Source organism: Mastigoproctus giganteus, chromosome 3 (assembly GCF_048544385.1).
Source record: "Mastigoproctus giganteus isolate SK-2022 chromosome 3, ASM4854438v1, whole genome shotgun sequence".
Lineage (NCBI taxonomy): Eukaryota > Metazoa > Arthropoda > Arachnida > Uropygi > Thelyphonidae > Mastigoproctus > Mastigoproctus giganteus.
Window position 1 is genome coordinate 14,802,935 of NC_143577.1, and position 20,552 is coordinate 14,823,486.

Below are 20,552 nucleotides of genomic sequence, written 5' to 3' on the forward strand. Positions count from 1 at the left end.
TACCTTTGATATTATATATTTGGATCTTTGAAAAGCCTTTGATACTGATGCACATGGAAGACTGCTGCACAAATTGGAGCAGTGTGCATTGGAGGCAAATTGCTGCTATGGATAAAGGGATGGTTGAGTGGGAGAAGACAGAGAGTGGTGATCAATGGTCACAGCTCATCGTGGACTAATGTTATTAGTAGAGTCCCTCAGGGTTCAGTGTTGGGTCGATTGTTGTTTTCTGTATTTATAAATGATATTGATGATGGTATATCAAGCTTAATGTCTAAGTTTGCAGACGATACGAAGGTTGTCAGGGTTGTTAAGGACACTAATGACAGTACGCTGCTGCAACAGGATCTAGAAAAGTTGAGTAGATTGGCTGAAAGGTGGCAAATGAAGTTTAACATTTACAAATGTAAAGTACTACATATGGGAAGCAGCAACCCCAGAGTGACGTATCAACTCTGTGGTACTACACTGACAGTGGTAGAGAACAAAAAGGACCTGGGGGTAATTGTGCAGGCAGATATGAAATTTTCTGGGCAGTGCGCACGGTCTGCAAGAGTAGCTCATGGTGTATTGTCAATGATATACAGGAATTTTTCTAGCAGGGATAAGGAGGTGATTATCCCCTTGTATAAGGCAATGGTCAGTCCACACCTTGAGTACTGCATACAGGTCTGGAGGCCTCATTTTAAGAAGGATGTAGAGCTGTTGGAACGAGTACAGAGAAGGGCAACAAGACTAGTGAATGGAACCAAGGGTTGCTCTTACGAAGAAATGCTATAAGTTTTGCAAATTACAGTGTGTAGAGATCATTCAGATCACCTCAATCAGAGGTGATCTGATTGAGGTGTATAAAGCCTTTAATGGTTTGAGCATGCTCAGTGCTGATAGGATTCTTCCTCTTGCACAGAATAATCGCCTGAGAGGGCATAAATTCAAATTGCGGAAAGACAGTTGTAGGATAGATGTGGACAAGTTTGCCTTTAGCCAGCGGGTGGTTGTTTGGTGGAACAGACTTCCATCCTTTGTTGTGGAAGTTGATAGCCTAAATAAATTTAAGGCTGAGCTGGACAAGTACTTGGAACGAATGGAGGGGTGAAAAGGGAGGGTGTTTTTTTTTTTTTGGTTGATGCTGCATAAGCTTGCTTTCTTGCATCATATGCCTCTACTAATGCTAATGTTTCTCTTCTTATCTAACAGTCTGATTCCTAATATAATTTGTTTCATTCTCCGCTGTGTAGTTCTCAGCTTCTCTTCAATTCTGTTTGTGAGTCCTCAAGTTTCACTTCCACAAGTCAAGGTGGGGAGTATACATTGGTTCATTATTTTACATTTCAGACAAATTAGGATATTGCTCCTCAGTATGTGACTATATTTGCTGAATGCTATCCATCCAAAATTTATTCTTCTCTTGACTTCCAGCCATTTATTATTATTACAGCTAATGACTTGTCCACCTTTTCAATTACTGCTCCTTCAATGATTATATCCCTTTCTGTGGCATACTTGTTCATTATTACTTTTGTTTTAGCCGTATTCATCTTTAGTCTGAAATCCTTACTAACTCTGCATAACTGATTAAGATTTTCCTCTACTTCTTCAGGATCATGGCTTATGATCACAATGTTATCTGCAAATTGTAAATGATTTAGATACTCTCCATTCACATTGACTCCTTTCTGTGATCAGTCTAATCTTCTGAAAAGCTTCCTCAAGGGCAGCAGTAAACAACTTTGTAGATATTGTGTCTCCTTGTCGAACTCCTTTCTGATTTTTAAATTTGCTACTGTCTTTGTCTACTCTAATAAAGGAGGTAGCATTCTCATATATTTTCTTCAAAATCATAATATGTGGGGTATCTGTGCCTTGTCTTTCCAGTGCCTGAAACATTGCCTTATGCTGTATGGAGTCAAATGCCAGGCATAATGTTGTTTTTTATTCATTTGCTTTCTCCATTAGCTGTGATATTATGTGAAGGTGATCCATAGTTGAGAATCCTGTCCTAAAGCCAGCTTGCTCTTTCGGTTGATTCTCATCAAGTATTCTTTATAATCTGTTAGTAATGACCCTTGTGAACAACCTGAAGATGTGGGATAACAAGCTAACTTGCAGATAGTAGTAGTAGTAGTAGTAGTAGTAGTAGTAGTAGTAGTGGCACTTGATGCAAGAAAGCAAATGTAGGAGCTTATGCAGCATCAGCCAAAAAAAAAAAAAAAAAAAAATCACACCATACCCTCCAAATGCCTGTCCAGTTCCTCCTTAAATTTATTTAACCTATCAACTTCCACAACGACAGATGGAAGTTTGTTCCAGCAATTAACCACCCGCTGGCTAAATGCAAATTTCCGCACATCTATTCTACATCTATCCTTTCTTAATTTGAACTTATGTCCCCGTAGGTTCGTATTCTGAACAAGTGGGAGGATCCCATCAGAATTCAGCGTGCTCAACCCATTCAAGGCCTTATAGACCTCAATCAGATCACCGCGCAGGTGCCTAGTCTCCAGCCACTGCAATTTGCAGAACTTAAGCCTCTCTTGGTAAGAGGATCCCTTCATTCCCCTCACCAATCGTGTTGCTCTTCTCTGTACACGCTCAAGCAAATCTACATCCTTCCTAAAATGAGGCCTCCAGACCTGTACGCAGTACTCAAGGCGTGGCCTGACCATTGCCTTATACAGAGGGACAATCACCTCCTTTTCCCTGCTAGCAAAATTCCTATATATCATTGACAAAACCCCATGACCTGCCCTAGCAGCCTGTCTACATTGCTCAGAAAACTTCATATCTGACTGCACAATTATTCCCAGGTCTTTTTCATTTTCTACCACCTTAAGTGTAGTACCACACAGTTGGTACGTTTCTCTCGGGTTACTTCTACCCATATGCAGTACTTTGCATTTGTCAAGGTTAAACTTCAGTTGCCACTTCTTAGCCCATCTGCCCAAATTATCTAGATCCTGTTGCAGTAGCACACTGCCATTACTGTCATTAACAACCCTGCCAACCTTCGTGTCATCTGCAAACTTCAACATTAAGCCTGATATACCTTCATCAATATCATTGATAAATATACAAAACAACAGTGGACCCAACACCGAACCCTGTGGGACTCCACTAATAACATTAGTCCACGAAGAGCAGCACCCATTGATTACCACCCTCTGTCTTCTCCCACTTAACCATCCTTTTATCCATTGTAGCAACTTACCCTTAATACCATTCTGCTCCAATTTGTACAGTAGTCTTCCATGCGCAACAGTATCAAAAGCTTTCCTGAAATCCAAATATATGATATCAAAATTATTTTTTGCATCCAGTTCCTTTGTGACCACATCATAATAACCAATCAAATTTGTCAGACAAGACTTTCCCTTAACAAACCCATGCTGTGTCTGAATTATTGCTGCAGTCTTGTCTAGATGATCCTGCAATGCATCTTTAACCAGTGACTCCATTATTTTACCCGGAACAGAAGTTAAACTAACTGGTCTGTAATTACTCGTGTCACCCTTCGAACCTCCTTTGTGAATTGGGGATACATTTGCACATCTCCAGTCCGTGGGAACCTCCCCTGAATCCAAGGATGCTCTCATAATTATGGCTAAGGGTTTGCTTAGTTGCTTTGCCGCCTCCTTTAATATAACTGGATAGATCCCATCCACCCCAGGTGCCTTTCTTATGTTTAACTTCAACAATTTCTCCTCCACTTTGCTCTCAGTTATTACAAAATCATTAAGCACACTGCTACAATTTGATAACCTTCTTCCATTTTCAAACTGTAATAATTCCTCACGTGTGAATGTAGATGCAAAATACTCATTCAGTTTGTTTGCTATCTGAGCAGGATCATCAACAGTCGAACCATCGATGTCAAGTGGACCAATCAGATTCATCCCCTTCCTTTTAGAGTTTATATAAGTAAAGAAATCCTTGCTGTTTTTCTTAGCATCTTTTGCCAAAGATTTCTCGTAATCCGCCTTTGCCTGCCGAACCTCCTTTGTGACCTGATTACAGACTAGCTTATATCTGCTACAGGCTTCTGCGTCGCCTGATAATTTATATGCATCCCATGCATTTTTCTTCTCTGTCACGAGTCTCATTAGTTCATTTGATAACCATTTAGGCCTAAACCTTGAACAATATTTCTTCATCGGTATGAAAAGTCTAGTAGCTTCCACGATTAATTCCTTGAATGCTTCCCACTTAGAATTTACTGTTTGTAACATCGTCAGTTGATCCCACTGTACAGAATTTAAAAACTGTCTGAGACCACTGTACTCCCCTTTACGGAAGCAAAAACCCTTTCCTTTACCCCTGACGGTAGTTACCTCTTTGAGTAAATCCCACTTCAGCACACTGTGATCACTGCCACCTAGTGGTTCCTTTATCTGCAAATTCTTAATACACGAATGATCACTGCTGATAACCAGATCAAGAGTATTACTTTCTCTGGTTGCCTCTCGAACATGCTGCTGCAGAAAACAATCATCCAATAAATCCACAAAAGTCTGACTAGTATGTGAGTGACCAACCCACAAGTTCCAGTCAATATCTGGGAAGTTAAAATCCCCCATTATAAGACATTCTGATTTACTGGCCCACTCTATTTCTCTGTACAATTGTTCATTGTACTCATTCGAGTCATTAGGCCTATAACACACTCCTACTCTTATTTTTGCTTTCGCAGTGCTTATGTCACACCAAACTGACTCAACAGTGCACTGTCCATCTATATCAACTGGATGCACTTCTTTTGATTTTATGTTTTTCTTAATTAACAGCATAACACCTCCTCCCTTTCTGTCCTGTCTATCCTTTCTGTACACATTGTACTCCCCAAATTCCAGTTCTGCATTCCTTATATCTTTGTGACACCACGTCTCTGCTATCCCAACAATATCCGCCTTTGATGTCTTGACCAACACTTCAAATTCATCAAATTTATTTACTATACTTCTAGCATTGGTATACATGCAAGCATACATGATACAAGATGTTGGATAACAAGCTATAATTTCAAATTTCTGATTTATCTCCTTTCTTATGCAGCAAAACTATGATTGCATTAGTCCATTCCATAGGCATCACACCTTTTTTTAATGCATTTTGTGAAGAGTCTTGCCAGTTTCTGTGTCATGTCTCTTCCTCTCAATTTTAACAATTCTGCAGAAACTTCATTTTCCCCTGGCACTTTCTGATTGTTCAACGCATGTTCTTCCTCATCAGGAAGGATATCTGGTATGTCATGTGTTACTAATTTGAGATCCATCTTCCCCACTGCTAGCATCATTCCCTTGTTTCTTGTATAATTCTCTATAGTAGTGTTCTGCTATTTGAATTGTGCCTTGTCCTATTTATAAGTACACGATCGCTATCCTTCAGTTTCAGTATCATTTGTCTTTCTGTATTACTGCTCATGGCTGCTGATTTAAGTCCTTTGTTTTCCGTTAATGCTTGTTCTACTTTTCTTGTGTTAAATCTTCATATGTTCTCTCTGAGTCTCTAATGGCTTTGCATAACTCAGTATAATCAATTTTAACTTTGTCAGTGTTTATCTTCCTCTTCATTTGTCGTCTTCGGTTCATCATGACAGGTGTTTCTTGACTAATTTTTTTTCTTCTTTGGATTTCTTTTTACCTATAGGTTTCTTGGGCTTTATCACTTTCAGAAAGTTATTGTATTCCTCATCGATATCTTGGTCTTGAACAGTCTGAAGAAGCTCAAACTTGTTCTTAAGTTCCAGTACATACTGCTTTTTCTCCTTTTCTGTTATCTCAAAGACCTTCATATTATTTACTTGAGTCAGTTTTTTTCCTTTCTTTTCGTACATCTATATCAAGGTGTGCATCTGATTTATCTCCTTTCTTATGCAGCAAAACTATGATTGCATTAGTCCTTACCATTCATTGATCACTTCCAATATTTACCCTGTTCAGAATGGTAACATCATTCGCGATATATCTTCTGTTAGTGAGGATGAAGTTGATTTCATTAGTTGTTAATCCATTTGGGCTCTTCCATGCCCACTTTCTCTTCACCCTTTTCTTGAAAAAAGTGTTCATTACTGACATTCCTTGAGATTCTGCAAATCATTTCATTTCATTTCTTTTATTTCCTATAGTTTTCAAAATTTCCTATAGTTCCCCTTTCTGCGCTGTTTTGTCTCTTTCCAACCTTAGCATTGAAGTCCCCCATAATGATAGTGTAGTGGATTTTCTGTTCATCTAGAAGATTCAATTTTGGTGTACATTTCTTCAACCTCTTCATCATCATGGCTCAATGTTGGTGCATAAATCATTATAACCTTTAGCTTGTATCTCTTAGATATCTTGAGTAGAGTAGTCTTGACATCCTTGGTGATGTACTTTTGAATTCCAAAATGTTGTTTTTTATATCTTTATCTATAATATTGACATAGATACACCATAGTTTACCCATAAATTTGAACTACGTATGTAATGTAAAGGCATCGTTTTAATTGTATCTCATATTGTGGCTGCCTTCACAACCAAATAGCTGGTATTGCACTACTTCGAATAAATAACACTTCTCTAGTAGAGAAGACTACTGTTATTTATTTTCAGTGGATACCATCACCCAGACGATTGTTTCAAAGCCAATTAGCTTCGAAATGATTCTGAGCACCCTCTGCTTTCTCTGATCCTCTCCCTGCCATAAGAGGGGGGAGTGAAAGGTGCAGGGGACTGAGGGACATTTGTTTTGTCGTGCTGTCATCTGCTGGAGGGTTTGGTCTTTTCCTGTTCACGTTGACCAGGCATCTTGAAGAGAACCACTCTACACGTTCGTTGCCACCTAAGTGACGTAACAGGGCTTACTATCGAGAAGGTGTGCATGAGTGGATTTTAGGGAGGCAGGCCAACCGGACTTCTCCTGAATCTTCTGAAATAGAAAGATATTGGATCCATCAGTGTTTTAGACTGAGTGTCTCATAACACACAGAATGCCCGTTCCCCTCTAAGCCCCCAAAGTTTATTAGCTTGTAAAAACTATTTGAATATGCCTTTATGAATCAGTTTATCTTTATTGATTTTCTTTTCAGTGTATCTTTATTGGTTTTCTTAAATATTTGAAATCTCAAAGGCCATTTTGAATTGCCCTGTATGATTAATTTCAGTTATTGTGAAATAATTAATTTTTATATAAAAACGAATGAATATTTTGATAAAAATGAATTACACTTTTATATAAATTACATGATAGTTATATTATAGTAATGTAATAAAATAATGAATGTTATTTTTTCAGTAATGTAATGAAAACAGTAAAATAATGAAAGGTTATGTTACAGTAATGTAATGAAATAAAAATTGGTCAAAAAATAGAAAATAAAATTTAATAAAATGCTTATGAAACAAAATATTTAATTAGTTTATTGATATAAAAGGACAACTTTATATGATTATACTCAGATAGTTCCAGTAAATAAATATAAATAAATAAATTAAATTTAATAAACAAATAAATGTTTGTTTATACTCTGGATGCCCTAGGCTTATAGCTTCATTGTAATTTATTTTAGCTGACATAACAGTGCAGCAGCTAACAATGTGCTTATGCACTTTTTGTGGCAATGCACAGGCTCAATCTCACAATGTGCGAATTTGTGTCCATGCATTTTTACCCAGGACCACACTCAACCCAAGTTTGGTTTCTGTAAAATTATATACAAAAAGAAATTTTTGTATATATTTTTGTTCATATGCATAGCCCCAAGTAAAGAGATTGCTAGTTTGAGCCCATACACTTCCACAAAAAACCTGGCGCATTATAGCCTTAGTAGCTAATGCGCCAATAAAATCAAAACCAACCAACCAATCCACAAAAAACGTATGGCCCATTGTGAACTGTGGCATTGAAAATTCAGCTGCCCTTAATAATTCAATACATATAGTTACAGTGAATTTATAAACTTTTTCTGGCCTTGGCTAGAGAATAAATGGAAATTAACTTATTTATAAATTTAGTTTTCTAACTAAATTAAAATGAAATTTCATTAAATTGAAAAATTAGAGAGTTAGAATTTAAAATTAAAATTTTTGTATTAGTCATTACTTCAAAACTAGAAGTTCTCAACTGACAGGATGTACAGAGACATATATAAAATAATACTTGGCAGAATTTTTATCTGAACTTGGAAACAAACATATAAGCCACATAGGTATAATACAATTATTGTAATTTTAATGAGTAAAGTATCTGCTAAAATGAATTTTATGGAACTATAATACTAAAAATTAATGACCTGTAATATTGATTACAAGCTATGAAATATACCAAAATCTTCACAATGGAGAAATAACTAATGAAATGCAGTTCCAAATGTACTCCATATGAAGCATGCTTCATCAGTCCACAGGATGTGCTTGCAAAACTTTTCATTGGTGACCTGTTGTTGTAGGACACATAACATTCATATTCTGCAGGCAAGAGCTCTTGCCTGCAGAATATGAATATAAGATAAGAGAAGTTTACCTCAAAATGATACGTTGAACACTTCCGTATGATACTCTCCAGAAATTAAAATGAAAACAATTAAAAAATCGACAAACTTACATTACAGTCAAAAATAAATATTTAATTATTTTTGACTGTAATGTAAGTTTGTCGATTTTTTAATTGTCTTCGTTTTAATTTCTGGAGAGTATCATACGGAAGTGTTCAACATATCATTTTGAGGTAAACTTCTCTTATTCGTTTACAAAGTGTCTTTTATTAAATTTTGTACTTAGTAGCGTTTAAGTTTAATTAATAATAGAAAACATTAATCAGTAATAATTTTAAATGAAGCAAACCGCATCAGCAGTTTTCTTCATTTTATTTTTTATTTTTTGCTTCATTTGCTTCATACAAATAGTACTTTTAATTTCTGCAGCTAGTCTTGTGTCTTGCATTAGTGCCAGTTTATGTCTCATTTTTTTAAACAAAACATTTGAAGTCATGTCGGAATTTAAACAAAGGTTGTGCTCAAATATTAGAAATAAAAGTGGCTATGAGTAAATTTCACAACCTTTAATATTTGTAAGTGCTAGTTATGTATTATTTTCCTGATTTCATTAAAAGCAGAAAATGTCATTTATAGATGACATTGTGTGCTTTTTATTAGTTATCTTGTCTATTCCTTGCAACTTATTTAATTTTCCTTGTGGAATTTTGACAATTTTTTGTTACCTTTTCTAATGGAGACTTCTAGCTATTGTATAATTCTGGATCTAAACTTAATTATTAGCAATTATTTAATTTTATTTGAGGACATTATGTATTACTGCTATTAAGTTAATTTTAAGAAAACATGCTTTTTCACATTTTTCATAAGGTTTAATTTTGATTTATCGATAAGTCAGGATAAAATTTCAACAAATTTTTGTTCTCAGTTAATTTAATCCAAGTAATTGTGAGTGTGAGTCAAATGAATTCTCGATCCTCTGAATTTAAATTATATGTTGCCGTGTGTATAAATTTTGAGATTAATAGTAATGCTCCTATTGAACAATAGGACATGTTGGCTGTCCTGTATGTGTGGAGGAGTGATGGGCAGCAGAAACAATATAGTGTTTACAGTTGATGGGTGCATTCCAAGTTAGCATTTGGTTTCTTACAATGGAGAGCATCTCTCTTTCTCTCTCTATAAGAAATTCACTACCATATGAAAAATGTATAATATTCATCTCCTTGAGCAATATGAATGGTCTTACTGTGAAATTTTTCATCTACAGTGAATGTGTTTCAGATATCAGGAGATAAATCAGATTCCCAGCCAGTGTGAATCAGTTCTCTAGTATTGAATCAAATCTTCAAACACCTGATTCAAAATCAAACCAAATCTCTAAGCTTCTTAGGATCCTATTTACGTGTTTATAAGTAAAAAGTAGATGGTTAGCTATAAATTTAATTTATATAATATTGAGCAGTACTTAACAGTATAATTTGATAGGATCTTACAAAGGAGCTATAACAAAAAAGATAAAAATTTAAAACTTAGATGAAAGCTTTTAACAATTAGAATCCAAATTTCTATCATCAGCATGACTGTTTGGAATTACATAACTTCATGTAATATATGGGATGTAAACTACCCCATTCACTTCCTGCTTAGCATATCACTATTACTTGTACACAGAATTTAACCTTGTTAATATGCTATTGAATTATTTGAGATGCATTGTTTGAAGTTGCTACTATTCACTTACCATTATAATAATTGTTGCAATTTTGTTTTTTAAATTGATATCAGGTCAACGTACTATTGGTGTAATAACCAAGTTAGACCTAATGGATGATGGAACAGATGCCAAGGATATTTTGGAGAATAAACTACTGCCACTTCGTAGAGGTAAAGTGCTTTTCAATTGTTGTAAATATAGAATATGTAAGGTGGCATTTCTCTTTAAGTATCTCTACTCTCCTATGCTGCAAACAACACCACCATTCTCTAGCAGTAGATTGTGTTACCATACTGTTCTACCTACATCAGAGTTATCTTGAAGAACACTGTCAGATAATATTCAAAAAAATAATTAATTGAGTAATATTTTTAATATTGAAAAAGTTTACATCTAACAATAACAAGATGATCGCAAGAGTGATTTAAAAAGTAACAGCAGTTTCATTGTTAAAACTAATACATTAAGGAAATTTTTTTTATTATTATTAATTTTCAACATAATCTTTATTTAATGTGATGTCAGAATGACAGTACATGGAGTATTATTTACTCTAATAATAATAGATTAAGGAAAACAATATACCAGATCAGATTAAAGTTTAGTTTATTGGCATGGTAATATAGAAAAAACTTTTATAGGTTCAAATTCCAAACCCAGAACAATCCAAGCAACTAAATGAATTAGGAACATTTTTGAATTTTCATTTGGAATTCTGTCATCAGATTGAATATTGGGATTAACCTGAATGATAAAATATTTAATTAATTAATTAAATTTATTGGCTGCAAGTTGCACAAGATGTAAATTTTTTTGAACAGTTGCTGATGAACAAAGAATAAATGAAGTGGTTAAAATGCATCTTAATGTAATGATATAAGGTAATTTATTTAATTTATACACAAAGCCATCTTTCATTCAAGATGGAAGCAATACTATAAAATAATACCAAATTAAGTTTCACACACAATTTATCCTTGTTAATTTGATTTTGAATTATTTGAAATGCATTGTATTTGAAGTTGCTACCATTCTCTGAACAATGACCTAGGGTTTTCTATGCATTTTAGTATGGATTATTCGAAATACATCTGTAATGAAATTCAAAGTTGGAATTAGGTTCTGTGACTTGTGAATATCTTGTAATTCAAAAATATAAAAAATAAAGCTGCAGCCATTATCAACCCACTGCAGGATGGAAGCCTCCTCAACAATTCATGTTGAGGGAAATGAACCATAAGCTGCCATGCTGGTCCAGTGTAGGTTGGCAGATCAACCGTATTTAGCAGTCAGGGGCTTGAATCCTGGTCTACTCAAAGAGTGTGTGCTACTGCACTCCCTCCCCTGACCACTTGGCTACGGAGGCCTTTAATTCAAAAAGACTGCCAAAACTTATTACTGACAAACATCATTATATTTAAATTGAATGGAGCTATAATGGAAATTTAGTGTGCTGTATATAGTATCATTATAGAGTGTATGGCATCTTTAAATTTTACATTTCTGTCCCTTCCCAAGAATTGTATGTGGAATCACAGAGAATTTATTTGTTTGTTTGTTATTTGGTTTTTAGGAGCATTGGCAACTAAACCATATTGCTCCGGTATATGCGGTGGTCATTCCCTGACCTTTCCGCATCCTCCATATTTGGTGGTGACGGGCTCGAACCCCGGTCTAATCAAGAAGCGTGTGCTACGCACTGCTGCTCCTTCCCACCTAGCTACGGAGGCGCCCCAGAGAATTTGTGGCTGAAATGTATTACACAGGTATTGTGGCTGCCTGTTTAATACATTTTGTTTATGCTGATTGCTAATGATAGAAAATGTGTGATTTCCCAATGCACGTGCTGTGCCTCTTCAAGTCACCATATATATGCACTCGATTTGAGAGAGAGAATGACAGTGAATGTACTCCAGAAATAAAAAATACTTTCACATTGGAGGATTTAAAACATTCTTCTTAAGGAATTTACAACAAGAATACAATTTATTATGTATAATTGTTCCTAAAAAGAGGGAGAATCCATCCATATTTTGAGATGTTATTTGCTATTTAATATTTGAAATTCATGAAAAAAAAAATTGAAATTTGTATACAAAGCAGGATACGCTATCCTAACAAGTTAACAAGTGTAAACTGGTTAGGAGATAAGCTTTTCTTTTTTTGGCTGGTGCAGCATAAGCCATAGGCTTTCTTGCACCATGCGGCCGTTACTAATACTAATACTAATTGTGTAAACTTAGAGTGAAGCAGTGTAGCTGTAATCAGCAAGAGTAGTTTAACACTGCTGTTCATTAAGTATACTTCATAACATAGCATGCTGCTATTCACTTTGTAAACTTCATAACAAGGCACTAAACTATTCTTGTTAATTACAGCTACACTCCCACTCTAAGTTGATACCAAAGAAAAGCCTATTCTAATCTACAAAAAATATTTTAATGGTATTAATAGCATTGAAATATAAATTAGCATTTAATGTCATATAAATTTGGATTTATACATTTTTGTGGATGAAGTGGAACAATTAGTGTTAGCCTCCTATTAGTTTTATTTTATAAATATCTGAATATATAAAAGTGATGCCACTCCCATGCAGTGTCTTCACTTTGACCTTAGGACAGAATGCAGTAAGCAGTCTTTTTAAACATGGACAACAGTGTGTCAAGTTCACCACCAACATCACAGTCCAAAAATCTTGTTGTATAGAAATAAACTGGGGAACTGCTGAAGAGAGCGTTAGGCAAAATATTATGAATGTATATTCAAAACTTCGAGAAGAAATGTCCAAGGAGAACAGCAGTGCTGTTGCTAATGAAATTAACAGAATTTTAAAAAAACTCAGCTAAATCATTTTTTTTTTTTTTTTTTTTGTATTTATCAAAAATTACAAGCGATAACATTAATATTTATTTAAAAAATATATATATATACATATTTTTAAATTTATATTTAAAAATCACTGATATGCTACAAATGGAAGTAGCACATATTAATACATTAATGCTATTTGTTGTATGAAGTGACCCTGTACCTTTTTCAGTGGTATAAATTAAGGCTGAAGCAGAGGTATATTTATGTATAGTGGCCATGGAATGCTCACATGAGAGAGAGAGAGAGCTCAGTATGTAGGTACAGTTTTAAAAATGTAAATTGATTAAAGTTATGCAATTTTACTTTGATTGCATGGAATTAAAATCTATATTTTGTGCACAAAAATTAAGCCACTATTTAAGGAAGAGAAAAACCACAAATCTGTTTCAGGAGTTTTTCTCTCATTGTTTTTCAGCACTACTTTTCTGAGCCAAGTTAAAGGATGAAAGATATAAAAATTTGGTGAAATCTGAATGTGATGCCATTAAATATGATGGCAACAAATTACTAAAAATTATAGAAATCTTATAATACCGTGAATAATCAGACTAAAATATGAATAGCAGTGCTTAAAAAACGGTACTCACCTTTGAATAAATCTGCAATACTTTTTTGAACAGAAAGGTAATTATATCATTTAGGTGAGGAGGTAGAGTGAAGGAAATTAAAGGGGGTGTTAAGGGGGTGTTTCTTTTTCTTTTCTTAATCTTACTATCATCAAAACAGATATAAAATTAAGTACAAAAATTTTCAGAAAAAATACACATACTGGAAAATACCTTCATTTTGCTTCGCACTATTCCTTTAGCACAAAAAAGCTGTCTTATACAACCAAATCCATAATGCCTTCAAATCCAGCTCCTCACAAAATGATTTACAAAACGAACTTCAATACTCAAGGCGTGGCCTGACCATTGCCTTATAAGGAGGTGATTGTCCCTGTGTATAAGGCAATGGTCAGGCCACGCCTTGTGTACTGCGTACAGGTCTGGAGGCCTTATTTTAGGAAGGATGTCGATTTGCTTGAGCGTGTACAGAGAAGGGCAACAAGATTGGTGAGGGGAATGAAGGGATCCTCTTACCAAGGGAGGCTTAAGTTCTGCAAATTGCAGTGGCTGGAGACTAGGCACCTGCGTGGTGATCTGATTTAGGTGTATAAGGCCTTGAATGGGTTGAGCACGCTGAATTCTGATGGGATCCTTCCACTTGTTCAGATTACGAACCTAAGGGGGGCATAAATTCAAATTAAGAAAAGACAGATGTAGAATAGATGTGTGGAAATTTGCCTTTAGCCAGCGGGTGGTTAATTGCTGGAACAAACTTCCATCTGTCGTTGTGAAAGTTGATAGGTTGAATAAATTTAAGGAGGAACTGGACAGGCATTTGGAGGGAATGGTGTGATTTTTTTTTTTTTTTTTTTTTTTTGGCTGATGCTGCATAAGCTCATACACTTGCTTTCTTGCATCACATGCCACTACTACCTCACGGAGAAATTCATATCTAGAAACTACCCTCCCCAACTCATCTCTCATACAATCTCTACCGTTAAAAATAAAATTAATAACCCATCTAAACATAGTAATAATAAAAAAGCAAGCACACGTATAATTCTCCCCTACCATAACGAACTTGCAGGACAATTCCACCGCATATTTAAAGGTACAAACATTTTGCTCACCTTTTCCGCGTACAATAAACTAGGATCCTCTTTTAATTCCTATAAAGACATATAAATACCCCACTAGTGACCTCAATAATATTATATATATTATTAAATGCCAGCCCAACTGTGATGCCTGCTACATCCGCAGCACCACTATAAAATTCGGCTCTACTAAAACCTCCACCACCCGCGCATACTACCACCAAAACAGGCCAATCCAGCACAGAACTTACAATACATGCTCATACCCACAACCACATCCCCCCTAGTCGATTCCGCTATCACCATTATTAAATTTAAATCCAGTCACAAAATTCTTCACTATGAAGCACTTATTATCGAATGGTTCCGGCACCATTCTAACCTCAATATCATAAACATGAAACTTCCCTTCAACCTTTATCCGGCTTGGAACCTCTCGCGGTTAACGTTCCCACATGTCCAAAAGAGCATTATGGGAAGCACGGACAACCTTTAAAATGCAGCACGCATTCACTTCCCGCTTAATTTGCCAACTGAAGTCGTTATAATCAACGAAAGTCCTTCGTAACGACTATTGGCTCCATCATACTATATTATCCATTTTTAAAAATTTTAATTTCAAAATATTAAATTTCATTTTAATTTACTCTTAATGATTTCTTCCTTTACTAATGACAACTTAGGATTGGAGATGTGCACTTCTACTTCCTTGGGCCCATTTTAAAATCCGTTAAATCACCCTTAACATCCCCTTTAATTTCCTTCACTCTACCTCCTCACCTAAATAATTTAATTACCATTCGTTTCAAAAAATTATTTCAAATTTATTCAAAGGTGAGCACCATTTTTTAAGCACTTGCTATTCATATTTTAATATGATGGCAACTTAGTTTCCCATTATGTGTTCATGGGAGAGGGTCAGTAGCATTGCTACACTTATCTATCAAATCATTGGTGAATAAGAAACAAAAATTTTTTTTGTGTAATATTATAGGCTGATTTTTTAAATTGCTCAATGGAATTGAATTTTATCTACCATTGGAGCTCATTCCTCCACTGCATCTGCTACAGCCATGTTTCCCTCTTTGATCCACCCGGTTGAATACTGTTGGGGCTTATTGTGTAAATTCCTGTAGTTGGAGCCGGTTCTTCTTCCACACAAAAGAGACATAAAACACATGTAATGGCTGCTGTGTTTTATGACTTTTTTTTTTTTTACAGCCTATATCAGCAACATCACAGTGATGTGTCAAATTTTTACCAGTGACATAAGAGTATATCTAGGTTTTAACTTTTGTTTCTCTATGCAGAGTATCCCCTTGAGACATTGTTAAAAATTTCTGAGCTGTAATTTTAGTTTCAATTGAAACTGTTTTACATGTGAAAGTCAGGTGTTCTTCATTCCTGCCATCAAAACTGGTTCTTCCTCATATTATGGTCAAGCTTCATAGAAAATTCTTCTAGCTCACTGTTCTCGTCAGCAATGATTTAATAATAAAAGATGAAGACGAAACATAGCTTTTAACTTTTGTTCCTCTGCAGAGTGTATCCTCTTGGGCTGTTACACAAAGCAGTACATGAGTCTAACATTCCACTGGAGGCAATGTTCATCGAGAAAAGTCAGTTGCTCTTTCCCATGGCTGATATGACAGTATTAAACCTGATATACCTTCATCAATATCATTGATGAAGGTATATCAGGTTTAATGTCCAAGTTTGCAGATGATACAAAGGTTGGCAGGGTTGTTAAAGACAGTATGCAACTCCAACTGGATCTGGATAAGTTGGGCAAATGGGCTGAGAAGTGGCAACTGAAGTTTAACATTGACAAATGCAGAGTACTGTAAATGGGTAGCAATAACCGAAGAGAAACCTACCAACTGTGTGGTACTACACTCAGGAAGTGGAAAGTGAAAAAGACCTGGGGTAATTGTGCAGCTGAATACGAAGTTCGCTGAGCAGTGCAGACCGGCTGCCAGGGCAGGTCATGGAGTCTTGTCAATGATATATAGGAATTTTTATAATAGGGATAGGAAGCTGATTATCCCATTATACAAGGCAGTGGTCGGGCCACACCTAGAGTACTGTGTACAGGTCTGGAGCCCTCATTTAGGAAGGATGTAGAGATGCTAGAATGAGTACAAAGAAGGGCAACAAGATTGGTGAGGAGAACAAAGGGCTGCTCTTACCAAGAAAGGCTTAAGTTCTGCAGATTGCAGTGTCTGGAGAGTAGGCACCTGCGAAGTGATCTGATTGAGGTGTATAAGACCTTGAATGGCTTGAGCAATCTGAATGCTGATGAGATTTTTCCTCCTGTTCAGATTAAGAACCTGAGGGGGCACATATTCAGACAGTTGTAGAATAGATGTGCAGAAATTTGCTTTTAGCCAGCGGGTAGTTGATTGGTGGAACAGACTTCCATATTTTGTTGTGGAAGTTGATTGCCTAAATAAATTTAAGGCTGAGCTGGATAGGCATTTGTAACGAATGGAGAGGTGAAATGGGAGGGTTTTTTTTTGTCTGATGCTGCATAAGCTTGCTTCCTTGCATCATATGCCTCTACTAATGCTAATGTTATCACAGCAATAAAATTTGACCAACAGTCCAAGAGGATAAACTTTGCATTAAAAAAAATAATAATAAATAAATATTATTGTATAATAATAGTAATAAAAATTATTGGGTTTCTTAGTTTTTCACCCATCAGCAATGTTTTTCCCTGCCCCATGAACTGTTCCTGGTTTTTCAGTCTGCACAACATGTTGATTATGTTGTGAACATGCTTGTCAAGACATAATACACAATTTAAAAAATCACATCTAGTACTAAGTAAAGTGTAAAGTATGTTAGTTGTCTGATGGCACCAGGAATTTCCCCCATCTCTGCTCTGTATTCTTTGTAAGTGACACAGAACTCTGTGGAGGCCAGAGATTTAAAAAGTTTGTGGGTAGTGGCTTATTGTGTAGTGTTATGTTCTGTTGTTTCTCTGACCATTTAGCCGTTGTGCTCCTATTGGGACCCACTGTTGCCAACACTTTTCCATGAAGAGGCAGGTCAGGCACCCAGTAGATTATTTAAGTACTCTGGCAGGCTCCACCACCTAATTTCCAAGGATTTCAGTGGCAAGACCTATATATAGAAAAAGAAAAAAAAAAGGGGGGGGGGGGGGGTGATGAACACTAGAATTTGGAAAGGCCAAAAGAGGTTTATGAGAAAGCAGTTGAATTTTTTGAAGCTGATTTGAATTTGACAGCATTGTTGGGGGTGTACTCGGTCTGTTTAGTTAGAGTGGGGAGGGAGACTGGAGACTGGGGGGAAACAGGTAGAAGGATGGGGACAATAGAGTAGGCATCCCCAAACAGGTCAGTGGGGACAAGCCCCACCAGGGGAAGTATGGGGGAGGCAGAGAGAGGAGAAGACAGAGACCCATCTCCTCCCTCCCCTGCCTGGGGATGGGGTTTTAAAGGTAACCGGATTAGAGTACCCAGTTCAGATCGCCAAAAGGCATGCTGGCAGCAAAGTTGCAGTATGTCTTCATCGGTGATGGTTGTCAAGTCCATGTCTTGTCGAATCTGGTAGGAAGGTCAAACTGCCCATCCCCCTCTGGGGGTGGGATATTAGTTGGCATTGGGGAACCCACCAGGAGAGGAGGGTGGGAGAGATACACATTTACTTCATTCATAATCCTTCACATCTAGTACTATGTGAAATGGTGCATTGTGAATATGGCAGTCAGTGTATCAATGATCCCTCCCCCCCTCCCAAAAAAAAAAAAAAAAAAAAAAAAACCAACTATCCAACCAGACTGGATGGCCCTTAAATTTTGTTAATAGGTTAAATAATTTTTTTCCACAAAGGCAAGTCTTTCCAAAATTCTCTCCATGAGATTTGAATAGATTTCTTTTCTTTTCTTAATTTTTCACTTATCACCAAGATTTTTCTACAATCTTGGCACAGGTTTTTTTGTATTCAGGAATATGGGAAACTAAATTGATGAATCTAATATTGCTGGTCACATTTGGTTCTTCTGCTTGCTTTCAAACCACTAAGGATCATTTCTCACCATTTCATATTGATGTCAAAGTTGATGTCATCCAACTAGCCATTGAAGGGTTGCATGTCACTTCCTAAGTATTTTCCTAAAAAGTATACTACCTAAATAATTTTCTGCCTCCATAAACTTATTGGCCATTTTGTAAATATTCATTTTGCTCCAATTTACTAACAGATTAATGTGGCTTTTCTTTTTTGAACATTTGGTCATCATTTTTTATTTTATTTTTTTGCAAGAAACAAAATATGGCTTTGATAAAACACTTACAAAGAAAAAAAAATATGCTTTGATAAAACACAAGGAAACAAAATTCAGTTTGATAAAACACTTGCAAAGAAACAAAATATGACTTTGATAAAGCACAAAGTTAATGGAATGCAAGCAATCTATATTACACAATACTGCTGACTCGTGCATCATATAATCCAGCAAGTGCTATCTTTCTGTCTTCACCAGCTACCACACAAAATGGTTTCTTTATCATCTGATCTTGGATATGTGATATTAAATTTCAGGTTAGCATGTTCATAATACTGTTCAATTTTATTATTTTAGGGTATATTGGTGTTGTTAATCGCAGTCAAAAGGATATAGAGGGCAGAAAAGATATAAAAGCAGCATTAGAGGCTGAGAGGAGGTTCTTTCTTGGGCACCCTTCTTACAGGTGAGTGTTATTTGTATTTCTTAATTATTTGAATCTAAGGATAACCAGCGCACGTAAACTCTGAACAGGGCTCATATTGTAATCATTGCTGAATGCTATCACAGCCAAATTAGCATTAGCATTGGCACATGATGCAAGAAAAGAAGCTTATATAGCATCAGCAAAAAAAAAAACAAAACACCCTTATTTCAGGGTGAACTCACTCGCTCCAAATGTTTGTCGAGTTATTCCTTGAATCTATTTAGGCTATCAACTTCTCCAACAACAGATGGAAGTTTGTTCCAGCAATCAACCACCCTCTGGCTAAAGGCAAACTTCTCCACATCTATCCTACAACTGTCTTTCCTCAATTTGAATTTATGCCCTCTCAGGCGATTATTCTGTGCAAGAGGAAGAATCCCATCATCATTGAGCATGCTCAAACCATTCAAGGCTTTATACACCTCAATCAGATCACCTCTGATTGAGGTGATCTGAATGATCTCTAGACACTGTAATTTGCAAAACTTAAGCCTTTCTTCGTAAGAGCAACCCTTGGTTCCATTCACTAGTCTTGTTGCCCTTCTCTGTACTCGTTCCAACAGCTCTACATCCTTCTTAAAATGAGGCCTCCAGACCTGTATGCAGTACTCAAGGTGTGGCCTGACCATTGCCTTATACAAGGGGATAATCACCTCCTTATCCCTGCTAGAAAAATTCCTGTATATCACTGACAAGACACCATGAGCTACTCTTGCAGACCGTCTGCACTGCTCAGAAAACTTCATATCTGCCTGCATAATTACCCCCAGGTCCTTTTCATTCTCTACCACTGTCAGTGTAGTACCAAACAGTTGAAGCATTTCCCATATGTAGTACTTTACATTTGTCAACGTTAAACTTCATTTGCCACCTCTCAGCCCATCTGCTCAACTTTTCTAGATCCTGTTCCAGCAGTTCACCATCATTAGTGTCATTAACAACTCTGCCAACCTTCGTATCGTCTGCAAATTTGGACATTACGCCTGATATACCATCATCAATATCATTTATAAATACAGAAAACAATAATGGACCCAACGCTGAACCCTGAGGGACTCCACTAATAACATTAGTCCACGAAGAGCAGTGTCCATTGAAGTCCATCTAAGCTAG

At 36.1% G+C, this 20,552-nt stretch overlaps 1 protein-coding gene across 5 annotated transcripts in view; it reads left to right on the forward strand.

The window, feature by feature from the left end:
• The window catches only part of LOC150087731 (dynamin-like), a 465,630-nt gene that overhangs the window by 91,846 nt on the left and 353,232 nt on the right, over positions 1 to 20,552 (forward strand). For all 5 annotated transcript variants that reach the window (XR_016546724.1, XR_016546723.1, XM_090369182.1 and 2 more), the window contains exons 5-6: positions 10,253 to 10,351; positions 19,310 to 19,418. Coding sequence is in view for 3 of the 5 variants with exons in the window: in XM_090369182.1 (XP_090225308.1) it covers positions 10,253 to 10,351; positions 19,310 to 19,418 (208 nt within the window). In the remaining 2 variants the exon portion in view is untranslated. The remainder of the gene's footprint in view (positions 1 to 10,252; positions 10,352 to 19,309; positions 19,419 to 20,552) is intronic.